The sequence below is a fragment of the Aplidium turbinatum genome, chromosome 11 (assembly GCF_918807975.1).
Source record: "Aplidium turbinatum chromosome 11, kaAplTurb1.1, whole genome shotgun sequence".
NCBI classification, from domain to species: Eukaryota; Metazoa; Chordata; class Ascidiacea; order Aplousobranchia; family Polyclinidae; genus Aplidium; species Aplidium turbinatum.
Genome location: NC_137482.1, coordinates 14365407 through 14385121, shown reverse-complemented (window position 1 = coordinate 14385121; position 19715 = coordinate 14365407). Strand labels below are relative to the sequence as shown.

At 36.6% G+C, this 19715-nt stretch overlaps 1 protein-coding gene across 1 annotated transcript; it reads right to left on the bottom strand.

Annotated features, from left to right (window-relative positions):
* Positions 1 to 567: 567 nt before the first annotated feature.
* On the bottom strand, positions 568 to 19380 carry LOC145779899 (uncharacterized). Its single transcript, XM_082591574.1, has 22 exons — positions 19258 to 19380; positions 18635 to 18818; positions 18341 to 18402; positions 17496 to 17682; positions 16703 to 16908; positions 14278 to 14504; positions 13487 to 13649; positions 12796 to 12931; positions 12227 to 12374; positions 10378 to 10473; positions 9599 to 9771; positions 8789 to 8966; positions 8222 to 8366; positions 6912 to 7095; positions 6576 to 6678; positions 5133 to 5210; positions 4805 to 4874; positions 4421 to 4527; positions 3585 to 3657; positions 2724 to 2844; positions 2325 to 2449; positions 568 to 1756 (listed from the first exon to the last, which is right to left on the bottom strand). Exons 1-22 carry the CDS (start codon positions 19298 to 19300, stop codon positions 1560 to 1562), a joined length of 3006 nt encoding a protein of 1001 aa, XP_082447700.1. The 5' UTR covers positions 19301 to 19380; the 3' UTR covers positions 568 to 1559.
* Between the last annotated feature and the right edge of the window lie 335 nt (positions 19381 to 19715).

Sequence of the window (19715 nt, the reverse complement as noted above, 5' to 3'; positions counted from 1 at the left end):
ATAAAGAGAGGAAAAAAGAAAATTTTGACCTAACCATAAAATTTGACTTTTTTTTTACTTAATAACTTTGTAACCTCTCTTCGTGTCAGCCTGAAATTTAGTTTAAGGACGTTTTATAAACTTTGAACAAGGCAGAAAAATTTTGACTTTATTGACTTTTGGTTGCCCTAGACTAATTACCAAATAAAGTTCAAAACAAGCATTAACTCTCTGGATGAGTGCTAGAAGGGTCACAATTGGACGGTAGCCTCTTATAACATGTTCTGATTGGTTGGCGGTTGCATTGTAGTCATTCGCAGTGGCAGAATTTCGACTTGTTAAAGTGGCTACCCTAACAAAAATGCAGCGCCGCTATCGGTACCACAAATGTGATGGCGCTAGTAGCACGCTACTAAGCTACTCACTTTTCTTATTCTTGAACCTTCAACCTGCATGTTTGTTTATCTTTACAATAATCCGTAGACAACAATTCGATCAAATAAAATGCAGATAAACAATCAGAACAAAAAGAATTACACAATTCGTTCACAATCTTGTAACATGTTGACAAAAAAAAATTCAAGTGAAGATCGTAACAATCGAATATATTTAAAAACTATCTCAAGCATTGAAACTCAAAATTAGTTAATAACAGTAAGCGTAGGCTACAGCAGCAAACAATCACACGGGAAAACATTGGCAACAAGCAATTTCTTTATCTTGTTACTATCAACTATAACAAACAGTACATCAGAAACTTTTAGAAGTGATTCATCAAATCACGCTCTTTGGAAAACATAGGTCTAAATTCTATTGTTAAACGTTTTACGTTTGAAACAATTACTGGCGCAAAGTTAACAAAGTAAGCAGCATGCAATGAACATTGAACAAGGTACGCGTAGTGCCGTTTATTACGAGAGCAACAAACCTTTCGAACTGAAAGTGCTGTTGAAAATGGGTCTTGTTTCGAAAAAGAGGGGAAAACGTGATTTATGAACCATAAATCACAGTTAAACTGCGACACGTTTTTTCTCTAGTTGGAGATGCGGTAGACAAACTTTCAAGCCTTTGTACCAAACTGCACAAACACACTTTTTCCCAAATTCGATTTATGACAAACATACACAGCAATAAAAACACTTTGATGAAAGTATGAATAGTTGAATACTGCACGACGCACACAAACCTAAAATAGCTTAACACACCAATGAAAGGACTGACTTGGAGCTGTTTCTAACAGATTCACGGTTTTAGGTTTTCTAAAATCAATGCGAAAATTCATTTGTCGTAAACAAGCTTTTAAACTTACTATCGAAATGGCATATTGTGAAAATATTGTGATGACGTTGTACCATAAGTGGAAGAGGTGAAAACAACGAAATAAATTTAAACCAAACTGCATTCCTTACTGTAGCGTTGTGCTCACACATGTCGTTTATCTTGCACATAGTCTGCAACTATTGGTCATTGATAAACTGATTAAAAATGTCGACACGGAAAGTTGATTCTTGGACCACTTAGGTTGAGATAAACGTCAATGTTTCCCACGTAGCTTCCCTATGCATATTGTGTTCTCGACTTTAGCAAAATAACATGTGCACTAGTGAGGTGATTGCAAACGTCAGCACAATAATCGGCAGTTTGATTGTACGCATTGATGCTCCGTTAGAATCCATGGCGATTACTGTGGCTCCCCTTTCATTTTTGCAAGTATCCGTAGAAGAATACGGCGCCATGTCACTTGGATCAAAAGTGGGAAAACCCCCATCCACAGAACCTGCAAACACGAACTTATCAATTCCATCTATGATACTAACCAACAAACAACAAAAAGCTATTAGTACTACAAACAGTGCTTAATGCCAAGCAGAGCAAATTACTATACTAAATCTGATACGATACTATCCATGTTGACAATTTTATGGCATAACTAGTCTCATATATTCTAATATTTGTTTTTGGTAAATTGGCGTATAGCATTGCCAAACAAAGGTAAGATTACTGTGTGTTCTCTATCATTCATATTAAGTGTTTCTACACGTCTTTTTTTCCACTAGAAAACCACATCACAAAACACAGAGAAGCACCAATAACACAAACTAGGTAGCGCTGCGTCAAGTTCACAATTCACAAGTCTATTGTTAATTAAATTTTTATATTTTTACATTTGAAAGCAACAGCCTGTTTTCATAATTCAGAAAGAACTGAATACAATGCCCTTATTATAAGTGATTAGTTGCTAATATATTTTTTCTTGTTTTTTACATTTTTTGCAGCAAAATCTCAGCTTGAAATGAAACATGTACGTACTAAAGAAAATTCAAACTATTGTAAACCTCACCAACCTGCGATATGAACCATGACTTTTGAGCAGCCACCAACGTTTACAGGCACAGCAATGTTATGAAGAATCACCACTCTGAGCCGAGAGATGGACATCGCTTTTGCGACTGCCGAAGTAAACCGATAACTGAAAAATTATGTTTAGGTTATAAAATAAACAAAAAAATTATCGAGGTGACATCATTATCTACTTTATCTGGCACAGGTTCCACATTTGCCAAATTTCCCCCAAAAAAACACCGTTTTAATTTCACTTTCAAGTTACTTAATAAAACAAAAAACGAGAAGGTAAAATGCATAAACATACTGTACAAATGTTGTGCAAAATATTACATTTCTCTGGTTATATCTTTAAAAAAAAACAAGACAATAAAAAGACAGACACAAAACTTTGCACTCACTAGTCATACTCCACCGTGGAGGGATACGCGAACGTGTAAGCTTCTGTTGGAATTATATTAGCACAGAAAAGCCGCGATGCTCCACCATTCGCAGCGTGGAACACAATGGACCGTCCCAAAACTGAAAACAAGCATTTTTCGATAACGCTTCAGGTATTCACCAGGGCAGATCAAGCTTTTTAACAGCCCTAACACGTTAAGACTTTGGTGGCTTTCATATACATGTGCAATTAAAAATATAACCAAAATGACATAACAAACAGTTTATCGTGTTTATAAATAAACTACACCATTGACAAGCTTTTCAAAATTACATCTGGAAAGTTAAAAAACCAACTGATTTTGTATTGCAGAAAAACGGGTGGTTTAAATTATGCGTTGACTGATAAGTTATGACAGCACTTCCACTATTTGACCTTCAATTCATTTTTATATCAAAGTAAAAAATAAACTTAGTAGTTTAGTTGGTCTGTTATCGTGACTATTCAACATTTGCCTTCAAAAAATGTTTATGTTGCATGCCTTCCGTTGACACATTGAGCGCAGTTTTATTTGGCTCAATAGTTAATCCAACCCTGCTGTTTGCAAAACGATTACTTTGTAGAATGGAACTTCATTTGGTCCTGCACAAACCATACTATAGAGACGGTCGTAATAGCCCTTTATATATACTGGATAAGTATATACTATACAAACTAAAATAAAATATCATACCTAGCCATTGTACATGGACATTCTCAGAAAGAGGAGCGTAAAATCCTTGATTAAATACCATTCAAATATATAGTTGGGTTCTGCATACACTCGGTAATGCGTGTACAAGTGATGCAGGTATTGTCACTACACAGTCCCACAACCTACCAGTTTGTTTTGTATGCAACGGGACGTCCCCATCTATGTACAATCTTCTTTCACCATCTATAGAATATTGGCCCTGTAAAACAACTTAATGATGAAACCTGGTGCAGGTAAGTTATTAATCATCACAATCTGTGACAACAATCAAAGCATTAATAGTAATTAGTCATAGCAGTCTACATAAATCCATGCACAACATGCAACAATATAGCAATAAAGATGGTACCCAACTTGTGATAGTAAATCATGAAGATCAGAGCTTATTTTCGTGATCACATCTTTTGCCAAGAAAAAGGTAAACCCTGGTTCGATACCACATGGAAAGTTTGTCGTTGTGTAAACTTCTACCATGAAAGTTAGGCTGCTACCACCGTTGTTTAACTGTAAAGCTGGTCATAACATTTTTTGTATAAAATCAAACAGACGTCATTTTAAGAAAAACAGCTTGAAATAAACTCAACCAAATTTCGTGTCATTTTAATTTTTTCTAAACACTCGCAAGAATAAATAGTTCGTCAAATCGCATGGCTCACTGTTCAAACACTTTATGTTGTAATGTTTGTGGCTTTCAATTCTTGCTACAATCGGCTTCTGAGAATCGTATCACAATCTTTTAATAAATAATAATTGAATGATTCTTCGTCCTGTCAGTACAAACCAAACAAATATAACTTTTTCGTTGTAAATTGTTGTTTAAAGGAAACACTCAAGCCAGTTCTTTTTGCGTTGATTCAATGTCTGTAGATCTTGAATCATCACATGAGGGCAGAAGGGGCTTGATTTCCTGACTGAACATTGAACAAGGTAACCCTTGTTTGAATTGAAACAAATTCAAATACCATTTTTTTGCTAAGATCTCCAACTTCACATGCGAGTGGATTGTATTTGTTGCATTGTGCCTGGTAGTCAGCTGTGGTGATTTCAGCCATATAAGGATCGTAGTGACCTGAGCAACAAACCGTCAGATTAAATCCTTCCTTGATGGCATAAATCTGACCTATGCATTTGTTTAGTCACATCACGCAATGATTGGGTTCAGCAAGCATTATATCCCAGTCAGCAAATTAGTCGTTTTTTACACTGATTCGACGTCTGTAGACGTTGAATCAGCGTAAAAACTGACTTGCTGAATAAGATTGTTTTGTGATGTAACTACAGTATTTACTCTATAACAATAACGCATATGCTGCAATTAGATTACAGGTGTGAGGGTGAAAACTTACCTAAAGCCATGTCGCATTCATCTTGCTTCAGCACTGGATCAACATGAATATGCCAATTGTGGTTCAATGTCTAAAATATAAACAAGGCGTTTTTAAACTCACACAGACAAGAACCTAGATCATTCACCGTACGTCATCTACCACGAGACAAATCTATTTATTTATAAAAATACGGCAAACAGAAATGGCGTTCACCAGCTAAAGCAAATGTTTAGTTACTAATGCATCAACAACAAAAAATTACAAACTAAAAACTTAATTAAAATCAGTTTTCTGTAGTTAAGGTACTGTAAGTTATTAACAATTGCTTTTTATTCATAAACTGTACCTCATTACCACCAGCATTTGATAAGCTCACAAGCACTGACGTGGTAGAAGCGAACCCGTCCTCGTACACCACTTGTCGCTGAACAAATAAAATGACGTCAAATAAAATTGCAGCGATAAAGTATTTAAAGTTTTTCAATAAAAAAAAAAACGCAACATCAGCATGTGGAGACAAAGTATTGCACATTGTTGATGTTTCATGTTGTGTAAATCAATCAAATTGAGAGGTGGCCTGCAGGATAGTCCGTACTTGACCACACACATGTGTCTGTCGAAAATGTCAATTCCTTTCACTTTCACTTCAAAGTTCGGATTCGCACAAGTAACCTATTTCTATACCAATCACAAGCAAATATACGCCGAAAAGAAAGATAAACATGTTAACGAAAATTAATTTAATACTGATATTGGTTCTGCTTTCTAAAAACTCCGATGCAAATTCCAAGAACACACGATCGTTAAACAAACAGGGTGTTTTGTCTTTATTTTGTTTGCTATTTATTTTGCCGCACGTGAACTGTGTAAAGACTTCCGCTGACAAACGAAATAGAATGTAATTATACTTTTATTACGAATTTTTAGGAACCAGATTTACAAGCAGCAGAACATGGCATTAGTCTAAGTAATCTAGGCTAACTGTCTGCAACAACTTTCAGGTACATTCGATAAAATAGTTTAACTGTCTCGCCACTAGGCATTTTTATAAACTTGATCTACGTCATGCATTAAGTGTGGTATGCCTTCTGACTGATAAGTTTAAGGGGCCCTGCGTTAAGCACACAGTGATTTAAAGTCAAATCATCGGTTTTTACAACACAATACAGAATGTGTCTTGACCCGAAGTCGGGTCGTTAGGGTACAATGCTTTCTTGAGGAAATCATGTCGCATGATGGTTAGAGAACTATTTGGCGTATCGGATTGATAGAAGTACTGTAGTAAGGTGGGACAAGTTACTGAAGCTAAAAAAGCTATTTCGGATTTTATCATTGCTTGCCACTTTCATTTTGCTTTCTATTCACGAGATAAATAATGGCACAGCAGGTTTGAGAAAAGGTTGGGCGTGCCAATACAAAAACTTGCAATGGAAAAAAAATTGTGGCATTTCATAATGGCCAGACATATAACAACAAAAATGACATTATTGGCATTCTAGGTCCGATGTCGGCTGATGATTGCGCACGGGTGTAGCCTGAGGTTAGCTTATATTTATGATGTTGACTCAGTTGCGTGTGATTATTAAATTCATAGCATTGATACACCATCACCAATGTTCTATGTAGTGAACTTTCCTGCACTACCTTCACAAATAAATAGCCTGCGCTCTTGTGTCTGATAGCCGGTTAGCAAAAGTTGCCATTTTAAAATCGTTTCAACGTCAACGTTGGTCTCGTTCAACCTGTAGCAGCATCACTTCTCAAGCCTCAATAATATTTATCAACTAACCAATCGCACGTATCCCACAGCAGGGTCGGTGAATGACGCTTCGGCAGTGATGACGTATCCAGATGGATCGGATGGATAAACATCAATGTCATTGCATTTCCACCTAAACAGTTAAATAAAAAGAAACATTATAAACTGTAATGATCAACAGTAATATTTTGTCATGGAAGATGCATAAAAAATGTGAACATGCTTGAAAGATAGGCCACCCTGTCTTGAATCTGAATGCGAAATCGCTTAGACAGATACAAAACAAGAGAAAGAAATAATATTTGCACAATGTATCGTATCACTGTAAAGAAAAAAGTGCTCGATGATGATATCATGACATACAACCTTGATCCATCTGGATGGTGAATAACTAAAGATCTTCCGACGGCATTCACAGCATGGCTGGTGATTGGGAGATTATTGTCAAGGGTGGTCAGGCCTAAATCGCCTTTATTGTCGAGCGTGCCATATTTTCCTGACAAATCACCAACTTCGTACATGTCGTACGTGAATTTCATGGGAGAAACATCTGAAGGATTGCAATTAGGCTGATTAAATAGTTCTTGTTCAATTACTATTGAAAACTGAAGGGAATTTTAACTTTTCGTTTGACGTTGGAATGCAACATAACTAAAATATTTTACAACCGATTACTCCTACGCAACTGTCGGAAAGGTGCCGTTGTAAATTCCTCCATGCTGAAATCTGACCAATGAAAATGCGACCAATGCGAAATGAAAAAAAAAAACAAGAAAAGAAATGGCTTACTATAAAATTGTAAAATCATAAGCCTAGCTAGAAAACATTAACATATGCAGAAACATGGTCATTACAAATTACAATAATTTATAAAGGATACTTACACCCAACCCCTAAGACACGTGTTCTTGCAAAATTAGCTACAAAAAGGTTCTGCTACACCAAAGCGATTTCAATTAAATAATTTGACCACCACACACATCAGCTCGGCTTTGATTGGTCAAATTTTAGCAAAGAGAAATTTTTGATGGTGCCTTTTTAAAACTTGCTTCCGATACACACAATTACTTGAATAATCACACACAACATAAATATGATGACACAATAGTGTATGGTGCAAATTGAACAAACCAAGCGCTTAATTTTTTTTGTCCAAATATTTATATAATGACTTTAAAAAAGTGAAACTTTCATCTTGTTCTTGCTTAGCAGTCAGCATTTAAGGTAATGTATGTACGGTAACTATGTAGGCTACTTGGTAGCGCTTCTGTAGGCTAAAGCTGAGCTGAGACTTTCGGCCGGGTAGGATTGTTGTCCCAACCTAATCAGCAAAATAGTTTCGTAAATCACTGAGAAACACACAGAAAAATAAAAATTTAAAAACTAAAACTTTTATCACGTTTTGTGCCTTTTTTACAGTATAAAAAATACAGTATCATATGGTAGGTATTTAGTCACAGCAAGATGAAGACCATCATTCGAAAACTGACTCGCACCTTTTCTTAATACTTCCAACACATACACATACGACAAAAAGCACTTCCAATACAACCACTACTTTCAGATCTGCAACTATATGTAAATGAAGTAAATAGGCCTATTTGTTTCTGTTGACCTTCGCGCAGATGAACAACTACAGTAGGCTACGGGTATTTCAGTCATCAGCAGAAACTCACTGGCTGAAGCATTGAACGGGTTGTAGTGTCCTTGGACAGATGATGCCGAACATTGATCAACTCCTTCGGTACCAGATTGTATTGGCAATATATGAATGTGATATCCACTTGCTCTGGAGTCTAATCCAGATAGTCGACTGGTAACCTAGTGCATACAGAAACGCGTTCTCTTTATGTGAGGTAAACTTGTTTGCTTACCAGGGGCGGTTAAAGAAATGATCACGGCAAGTCACCATCACTTTTATAGAATTCACATTATGTCAAAATTATAGCCAGCACCCAGTGATCCCGTTTGGTTTTGCGTATGCCATGTAAGCTGCACATAAACTTAGTTACACGACTGAATGTGAGAAGGTTCCATGGTTGCCTACGTTTTCTTTGTTTTCTTTGTTTTCTATATGCTTACAATGTTTTATTGCTGTTTAACAAGCTTGTGCTTTGACATAGACCACCAAGCTTCAGTTGCATATTAAGCAAAGTGCGTTTATCAACTCCCGCTGGAGAAAACCACTAATACATGGTTACCATAAAAACCAAACAAGTTGAAACTGAAACATGACAACGCACCTGTGTTCTGTCGAATTCCGTGTTTTGTGTAAACGTCGTATCCCCAGTTACAGTTCCATCATTGTCATCTCCTTTCCAAGTGATGTATTTTGATCGTGCAGTTGTCGCCCACATTGTAGTGATGTTAGCGCACGCGTACCGAGGAGCAGCAGCGTTTGGATCGTGGATCACAACGGATCTAAACAGAGTGCACAATTGATTATTGTAATTACCTCACTGATGGGATTGTTTATCTTTAATTTAAATCTGTTTTGTTACATGTAGGCTACAGTGAACTGCAGTTCATGAATACGAGGTTAATGTCTAAAGTATAAAGCCTGCCAAAAGCGTTTATGTTCTTTTTTTTTTCTTTTAATAAATTGCTTTTTAAAGAACATATATTTTATAAATTAAGGCACAAGTTATATAAGCTGAAGGTAGCAGCCTGTGAGTACGATAATCTACAGTCTACTCTACACCCTACAGCATCATATGTTGTTTCACCTAGCAAACGGGTACCTTCACTAGATGATAACCAACGTGATGCAATGCTGTTGTTAATGATAAGAACTCGTTGATCCTCTGATTGTCATGCCAGACCAGAAATAGCGCTTCACATTTTTCAATAACCTCAAGGATCACCTTCTCGTAATACCAAAACATTTTTTAATACAATCAAGTACCGGGATAAATGGAAAGAACTATTCATGAACGCCTAAGCCTGGAACAAGCATGGTACACGAATACGAAGACTCCAATTAGTTAACTAAAACATCACTCTTTACTGCTGTTCCGTTTTGTTTGAAGTTATTTCAAAAGTTACAAACTTACTTTCCAACAATACTGAAAGACCCTTGTAACGGCAAGTTGGAGTCGGTAACAAAAAACTTTGTTAAACTTGACCCGATATTGACTCCACTGTGCCGTCCAGATAGATCACCAATCTCGCATTGAAAAGGATTGTCAGGGGAACATATGCTTGAATAGTTAGTCGAAGCACCTAGCTGAGAAAATGAAAAAAATAAAAACTTAAAAATAGGAATAAGCCTACGTTGTGCATGCTTGCAACCTTGTTGTACAAATGCTTGAAAAAGTCCATTTCAATTCGAGTAGCACAAAACGCTTTCACTAAAATAGCATTATTTTCAAAACTAACTAGATTGAAGTTCAAAGAAAATGAAGGGGTGTACCAGCAAACATCTATAGGATTGGCCCATGATACAAGAGAAGGATCCCCAGAGGATACAAACTGATATGAATGAATCAACAAGTGAATAAAAAAAAAAAAAATTTTTTTTTTTTTTTTTTTTTTTTTTTTTTTTTTTTTATTCACTTGTTAACTAGATTGACTTTGGATTAACCTCATGACACAATCATTCAAATCAAGAAACAGTTTGTATTGGTGCCAAACATTAGTCACCAGGTTACATGTGATTTATTTGTACATTTGCTGACAAGTGATTTAAATACGTAGACTACTACATGAAAAGGGGACATATCGTCACACCGTATTGTGGTCGGATTAATACTTATGAATTAATCAAGCTTGCGTTTCAAACTAGCTGCGCAGTTACAGTTTTAAAATCTAGGTTCTGAAGCAAGTTCATTACCCCAGCTGGGTCGTAGTGTGGTCCAGCGCTGGCGCAGTCCGCTCCGACTGTATAGAGATGCACATGGTAGTTGTGATTCGTAGTCGGCACGTTATTCTGCAAAATTATCACGTAGCACAAATACTAAGAAACCTTGCGATAAGTTTAAAAAGATTGGAACAGTTCAACAAACTGCCTGATGTTGTAAATAGGAAGTTCATCCCTCTTTTTCACAGAAACGTATTGAGTTTTGTGGCCTTGCAATGCTATAAACGTACACGTTACTGCCCAACCTACTGTAAGCTACTGTTTATACACGTTTTAGACCTTGCAAGATTTATTCATTTTCTCCCGTTCATTGGCATGAGGGTGGACGCATACTGTACAGGGGCGCCGAAACGATTTTTGACTGAGGTGGCAAGATTACGAAAAAAAGGGCACTTTTGTTTACTAAAAGGCCAATTTTTTTTTTAAGTTTTAAGGTAAGGTAAGATATAGCGATACTGCAAATCTATCAGCTCACTATGTATTGAGTAATGATAGCCTACAAGTGTCCGACATACAAAGAAGGGCATCATGCTATGTTATAATGATGTAACCTGCTGTCAAGCCTTAAAGTAGCCTGCGGCCATGGCCGCTAAGTAGTGCTTGAATGACCGCCGGTGCTACCTCCTCAATCGGCCAAGTTTGGCCGCCGGTTTCTTCTAGCCAATTATTTAATTTCGCAATAGAATGATCGTGGATTAACTGTCGAAAATATGTAGTATCAAAGAGTGACGCAAAATTAGGTCAGCGCGTCATAATCGCCACTGTTGCATTGTGCGGAAATATTTGTTATTGATGGAATATATCCATCTGCGATCACCAGTGCTGTAAGTCTTGTTTGTAATTCCCGACGTTTATTTTAACAAAGTCTTAATCCGAAGTGCTAATTTACATCGGCTGGCAATATTGTCCTTTTTATGTCGATTCGATGTTGTCGGACATTGAATCGTTGTTAAAAAGGAGAACTAGGTTAGTTGACATCCGAGGGGAAAACATTTTTGATCATATTTTGCCAAAATTATGTTTCTTTTAGTAATATAATGTTTGCAAAATATGAAGGACGTTTCTTTTAGTAATGTCCTTCACATCATTGAAATACTTATTTTATTACCTTGCCGTCAGCGTCAACAAATGTCGAACGTTGTTTTTCGTTTCTAAAAAGAATTCTAGGGGAGTGGCGAACTTCTTTGAAATCAGCCACATTGGAGACACTCGTGCGAGTGTCGTTAGATGGTCCTGCAGTACTGGATTACAATCCCGATAAAGCAGTTATTGCGTGGTTCAACGATTCTATTGTAGGACGTCACCCAGGCCCAGACTTCAACAACGCTAAGTTTTCATTTTAGCATTGTTGCAAGTTTAATTCTATTTACTTGTGCTATCGTTATTTTGTATTTTGGCCTCCAAGCACGCAGATTTAGCTGCCGAGAAAGAGCTCCCGATAAGCCACGATGGCTGCCGAAAAAAAAAACGAGTTTTAAGGCCTGTACTGTGTTGCAAAATTTCGTGCCGTAAATATTTTTTTGAGGCAAAAATGAAAGAGTATAATTAGGCTAAAAGCAAATAGCAGAAATTGTTATATTGCAAAATGTGCAGTAGCTTTTATGACTTTAAATGGACACCATTGCCTCCCTGCCCCTCCATCTGCAGAAAAAAATGAGGGCAGGGGGGCATCCGCCCCCTGCCCCCCCGCTTCCGGCGCCCCTGATACTGTAACTGGTATTTTTTTTGTCCCCGATACGTTAATGAGTGAAACTAATGTAATATCACATGATATGTTGATAGAAAAAGTGCGATTGAATTATTCCGTGATGTTCCGCCTCACCAGGTTGGCAAGTTCTCCGAAAACAATGGTGTCAGTGTCAAAGTCATCGCTTGATTGGCGAAAATACATGTAACCGTAGGCTGGCTCCTTGAACTTGACAACCGCGGTCACAACGTCACCTGGATGACCGATATTTCCGCAAACCCATCTAAAAATATGTTTAATCTCATTGCTAATCGGATTGTTCAGACGTGTGTATACAGATACAAAATATATTTGATTTAATTCGCTCTGCTTGGCTTTTTGGTTGCCATTGAACACTTTTTGTTGTATTAATAGTATTTATTATTTAGTTACAGTACCGTATATCAAATGTAGTTACTAAATCTGCTAAAATCTTTACATCTTGATTGGAATCTTCAAAAGCTTTCGAATATGTTTTAACTCTGACAAGGCGACAATAAAAACGTTTTACCATTTTTAAACAAAGGTCGTCGACTACGTATGTAAAGGCGTCGTAGAAAACCTTCTCAAGGACAGACCATAAAATGTTCAGAAAAGAGATGTTCAATTGATGTGTATAATTGTACATTGCCTGAAAGCTTCCACAACATGAATTGCAAACTTACCTTCTACCATCTGGATAATGAATTACGATTGAACGACCAACAACGCTATTAACTCCGAATAAGGGAAGGTTCCAATCAGTGTATGTGGCTTCTGTGCTACTTTCTGTTAAACTCCCATACTTTCCGCTTAAATCCCCTTCAAATGAATGATACAGTCAAAAGCGATCCATGTATTTGATATGAACCTATATGCAGTGAACTTTCCATTTTCTTAAACAAGCAATTGTGGCGTACAAGTGTTACTCTGCAGACTAAAATGTTAACTAAAGGTGCTTCATATCTACGCTATGAGAACCAATAGAGGCTGTTAGATCTCACCAGGTGGAAAATGAAGATGAAGCAGGAACGTTAAATAGTTGCGTGCTGCTTGGCCAAAAAGCGCAACAGGCTTCCAGAAACAACGCAAGAGCATTACACGAAACAGCATCCGGCATGATCTGTTGGAATGTGTGGTGTCGCCAAACACATACCGGAAACAGTGATAATATTTTAAGTATGTGTGTGTTCGCGCTGCGTTGGTTTCGTGATATTTTGTACCCAAATTTACACAATTCCCAGAACTAGAAAGGTGAAATAATGTGCTAATTCTTAAGTACTGGTGGCAACATGACAAGAAATGTGTATAAGATTTGCGGTAAAAACTTACGTTATTGAATTCTGGCATGTAATCTACATTTATTCCAGTTCTTACCGATTTCGTACTCATCAGTTGACCCACTGTCAGGACTGTTCGCAACAACGACTCCATAAGGATTAAAATGACCTCCAACGTTTGCTGCACTACATCGCTGGTCTTCTTCATTGAGGCGTTGGGGAACTGGGTACTCGTGTACATGAAAACCAGCAGGAGTTTCCTAAATTGTAACAAAACTAGGGTTGGCATCCAAAATAAACTAATTTTGGTAAAAATACTTATTCATAAAAAGTACTTTTTGCTTCGGCAGTGTTTCTGGCTGGGCGGTAGTTTTTAACTTATGTATTGATTCAAAAGTGTTTTTACATGCGAGTTATGCTCCAGCACAAAAAAATCAAAATTGTATGTTTTGCACATAAAAATAATAAATCAAACCGAAAGCTGACACTCTAGTTGTTGCGTAAAGATCAAAATAGCTATATCAGGCTATTGTAACGTGGGTATCAAGACGCGGACTTCGGCATAGAATACTTAAGCAACTCATCAGTCAATACAACAATCTGGTAAACATAATGATAACTGACCAAATTTCGACATTAAAAAACACACCATACAATTATTTTGGAGCACCAGAAAAACGCCACCTGTATTCAGCAAACGTCCAAGTTTGTACAAATATGTCATCCTACCAAAATCATTTTACCTTACACAGTAGATAACTACTGTCCGAACAAAATCATCTTGCAAAGCAACGCTAAATATTCAGTCAATATGAAATAAACTATTTTTTTCAAATCAACTCTAAAGTCCATGCAAAATCACAGAAAATATGTAACCGACATTCATACCCTAATCGATTGGAGTGAAACGGTAGTAAACGTTGCTGTAAATGGCGATTGTTGCTCCATTGATATCGAGCCTGTAATGTCATCCCAACGTATCACTGCTGTCACAGATTTGGGCTGCACCTTGTTGAGCTTGGTACATGATGCTATGACTCCATTTTCAGTGTCCAAGAGACCAAGACTGGTTTCATTAGTAGATAATGATGGAACAAACACTCCGCTTCTTTTACCTACGCAAGAACCGTGTGTTATGAGCTTCGAACAAGTATACACAGCATAATAATTACAATTATATCATTAATTTGAACACCAAGAAAGAAGCACAATTGCTGAAAAAAACAAAAAACATAACGGTTTGAACAAAACGAGATCATTTCATACTATGTTTAGTGAATTCTAAGATTGTTGCCTCAATCGTTTTGTTATCAGAGAACACCTCATGTCGAATTGAGATAAAAATCTGTAGCTTATAAAATAAGTAACAACAGGTTAACATTTAGATCTTTTTAGGTAGCTTTGTTTGGGTCGTAATATGCATACCAAACCCTATTTAAGACGACAATGAAAATAAATGTAAAAAAGTTCAGATTCGACGATGTGCAACGCATTCAGTATAGTTGTGAATGAAAACGTCAGCAAGATTGCTTTCTATACGTACATTACTACATCATACATGTTCATTAAAACACTTACAACTAAGTCACCGTAAGCTATTCCTTCGTTAGCCTTATCTTATGAATAATAACATAAATTAGAAAACAAGCCAAAAATGAGCACACTTTCTACCAATTATCAGACAAATACTAAAAACTAAGATGATGTCAAACCATAAAACCAAACACAATATACCAAAGTAACTCTGCTATTTGGACAATTCAAAGTATCTAAACAACAAGGGTATATAATGTTCTAACCAAACGCAATTACAAGCTGAAGCTCGAACAATATTACAAGATTTAAGACACAAGATTATCACAAGACAAAAATGTATAAGTTCGAATTTAGTACAAAACAAAGTTGAGAAAAAAACTAGTTGTTACAAAATAAAATCGAAGCAAAGAAACTTTGAGGAAACAAAGCAAGTTTTGTGTTAAAAATTCAAGAAAATATTTTTATTTTTGAATTGTAGGTCTGAAGAGTCTCATTCTTCTTTATCAAACATCAACATTACTTCAAAAAGAGGCAATATTTTAGTTCTATAACTTCCAAAACAAATTGAAAGGTTTTCTTTTTTGTTTTCGAAGCAGGAAACCGACAATGCATCATCCCTTATTTGTGAATGCCAAGAGTGATATCATTTTGTTTAATTAAAAATCATATGAATCTTTTTTTTTACCAATTCTTGCGATTTTACACGGTTTGTGGATTTTTGCGTCACAATCGAAATGATAACAAGAATCAGAATTGTTTTCCATAAGATACATTATTTATAGCATGGTTGTAAAGCTGCTCCTTACCTATTTATAAATACATTATTTATAACATATGGTTGTAAAGATGCTCCTTAAATAAGTGTAATTTATGAATTATTACACGCACTATGAGTTACATCGAAATACGTTATGCAGTACTTTGCACGCATAAAAGTAAGTGATATGTGTTATAACACATGCTAATATTTAGCTGCAATTTTATATTGGAATCCAATATATCGTGGAGTAACCTAAGGTTTATCCCAAAGGCCAACAGAGCTGAGAGTGTTCTATTGGCCTCATTTTTTATGTAAATGCAGTAGGTCCACTTAAGCAAAGTACAAACAAAACAATACATGTCGAATTCTGCATTTCGCTCTACATGGACGTGCGGTTTGCTCTTGGATATTATTTCGTTACACTTACACACGAGGAATATTTTACTTGTACAGTAGGCTACTTTAATATTTCCAGAAAGCTAGATGATTTGTGCAATGCACGCAAGCCACTAAAAATAAAGCAACAATTTCTCATCAGGCATTGTTGGAAAGAACACCAGGTAAAATGCTACCACATTTTAGGAATAAATTAATTAATGCGAACAAAACAATTCCAACTACACTATGAAAAAACATGACCCAGACTATAGCTTTTCAAGTTCAACTCTTTCAATAAATTAACTTGTAGACGATAAATAAAATACATGAGTGTAATCAACGTACGGTCGATCCACAAATACACATTCATTTAGTTTTTAGACCTTGTGTTGTTAATGGAAAATGAGCGGTTCAGTTGTTGGTATGAAAAGTAAAACAGGCCAGGCATCTATGCTAGCAGCCACATTTAATGAAAACAATTGGTATAGCTTACAGGAGACAACTTCCTTTTCATCGAACATTGCTGAGATACGGTTGAACGGCTTTCAACCATTTTTTCAGAAAATAAGACGTTATCAGGCCAGGATATCACAAAGCTTGTCATTCACACAATATTCAACAAATTGCAGTAGACCAAACCTGCTGAAGCCACAGAATGTCCTACTGGAATGGAAGCAAACTTTGCCGACCCATCCAACGAATCACATCTCGTTGAGAAAGAAGAACCGATGTCAGCCCCTTCGTCTCCAGTTAAAGTAAACTTTGATATTTTCAATGGCTCAGCAAGAGCATCAGAATATGCCAAGTCAGAGATAATAAACAATCCTGGTGGTGTCGGTCGAGTTCTATAAATACACAACTTTCAAATCGTGTCAACATTACTTAAAATAAAAGATATCGATTTTATAAAGGGCAATGATCAATTAATTGCAACGTTACAAGATTTGATAGGTAAATTCTAAATCGATTTTTAATTTTTCGTCGACGTTTGGTGATTGAAAAGTTTAAGGTTTCAATCAACAGAATGAAAAAGACAAAAAAAACTATCTTCGTGTTCACTTTCAGGCATGCTATTATGCGATTTTGGCTACAATCTTTTCGAGTGTGCTCTTACCATATGGCACATACAGTATCACATGCATTACACAGCCGACTGTAAATAGATTTTGATAACTCGTTCTCAGACAGCACATTAGCCGTCTTTCGACATCTGCAGTGGTTGAATCAATGTAAAAAATAAATGATTTGCTGCCTGAGTTCATACCAGTGGAGACATGTTGAGACCAGATCGAAGACAATAATCTCAATCACTCAACTAAAGTGCCTGTAAGCATGACGTTTGCGACAGAAAAAGATTAACAAAGGACTGTGCGCACACATTCAAGGACAAAATTTATTTTCAACATTTTACGTTGGTCGACAACGTTTTTACCTTATCCAAACTTCTCCAACAATAGGGCCAATGAACTTTGCGTAATAAGTTTTTTCTTCCGAGTTTTCAAGAGAAATAGCGGCGCAGAGTCGAATGCTAGCACTGCTGGACGTGATGAGAAGACCCCTGCTAAATACATCGTCCGAAGAAAGTGAAGGGACAGTAACAACTGATCCGTCGGTAACTCCTGAAGGAAATCGTTTATTATCTTTTTGCCAGGATGAACCGCATCAAGATTTAGAAAAAGAGCTTACAATCGTCTCTCACTGTTTGCAGCATTAAATATTTTTGCAACAGGTTTTAGCTTGCTTATCTATTCTTCTTTAAAAATATGTTCAAATGTGGGTGGCTAATGAAAATATAGCGTACCCTACACGCAATAACTTTCTAAGAAAGTTTTTTACAAGTTAATTTTACTAAATGCTGGGCATGTGGAATACTTCCCTTTGCCACCTACTGAATAAATAATGTATGTCAGGCAGAATTTGTTGCAATCAAGTTACACAAGGGTTGAACCAGGTGTTACGGCTTGATAAAGTAATAGCCGGAAGACGCTCATACATTTAGCATTGCATCAGACTTTTTAATGCGAGTAAGTTGTCCAACTTTCCATTTTGTTTTTTAAACTGACATGTTCATGCACCATTGATCAAAAGAGTGGGCACTATAAGCGACGTCTACGTATTTAGGGCACACAATCTTTTACTTACAGAAAATGAAAACTAAACAGCACTAGCTAAAGCTTGGACTCACACCAATACTTCAACATATTTATCGTTTGCAAACCAAGTTTTGTGTTTTAGTTGGCAAGCAATTTGTCAAACAGTTAACATAATTGTTCTTACCGTTCAACGTTCTTACTACGGGTCCAAGATTTTTACAAACTTCGGACGTATTTTGCAATCGTCTAAAAAGTAACGCAGAGTTATGGCAAAGTCTTTTCAATAAAAGTTCTATTTATGCACTCAACTTGCTCATTAGATATAAGAAAAGGTGGCTTTTGTTCAGATTGTAAGTAACAGAAAACAAAAAGACAAAGCGTACTTTCTCATAAGCCATCTCATGTATGAAGGTAGCAAGACCAGTAGGCATAGCCTACTTTATCGTAAAACAAAGGCAGCTACAAACTTACAACTTACCCAAAAATAGGCGGTAAACTTGCAATCTGAAAAGTGTCAAACAAGTCCGTGCTTCCTTGTGTTGAAAAATTTACTTTCACGTCGAAATCTCCGCCGTTTTGCGTAAAAGTCACTTTTCCAACATATCCAGCCATGTTTATTTCTGCCAAGTAATTCTGTCCATTGCTAGGGACAAGACTAAACACTGAAAAAATGCAACGGAAGTACTTACAAATAAGCAATAAATAAAGAAAAACCATAATGTAAAAAGTTTGTAATTTGTAAACTATGCAATGACATGATTTTTGTAAAAACAAAATAAGTAGTATACTGCAACGAAGCAACTTGAATTAAGTCAGCAGTTTCTGACGTTTTTGAGTCTGCTGCCCAATAACTGATACATCGTGGCTTTCTAACTCCTCTTCGGGCGAGCATCAGACTCAACAACGAACGGGCCATACGAATGGGTATGGTTTGAACGGAACGTCTGAGTGTTGTGGATGGTGAGAGCAAACCTCAGCTGACCTCAGATGACCTCTAGATGTGATCCAGGAAAAATAACAACGAAGAACTCTGTCCCCCACCGTGGCTATGTTCTTGTACTTTTCATATTCTTTATACTAAATCAACAACCAATGACTTACCTGCAAATATGTACGCAATGAATCCACACTTCATGGTTACCATTTTAAATTAAAACTATTCTGAACTCCCAAGTTTACCGACCTACGAAAGAAAGCATACATGCACAGAAGAACACCTAACCTGTAACAAAACAACATGCATTTGCTCAAAACCAGCAACAGTTGGAAACAGTAGCCTACTCTGCTCTATAAAATTGTTTTCGTTTTTTCCTTTCGATCGTTCTTCTGTGTGGACCAGACGTTCTCAAACTGTGCGTCGCGACGACCTGGTGCGTCGTTTTTTTTCCCAGCTCCAGCTCTGAAACTGTTGCATTGGAGACAACCATTACGTTGCCCTGAAGAGTACTTGTGTAATAAGTTTCATATTGTTGGTTTGTTAAAGTAATTCTCTTATAAATTCAAGCAGCAAAACCGAATTCAGCATGTTTACTAAAAACACAAACGATTATATAATTCCG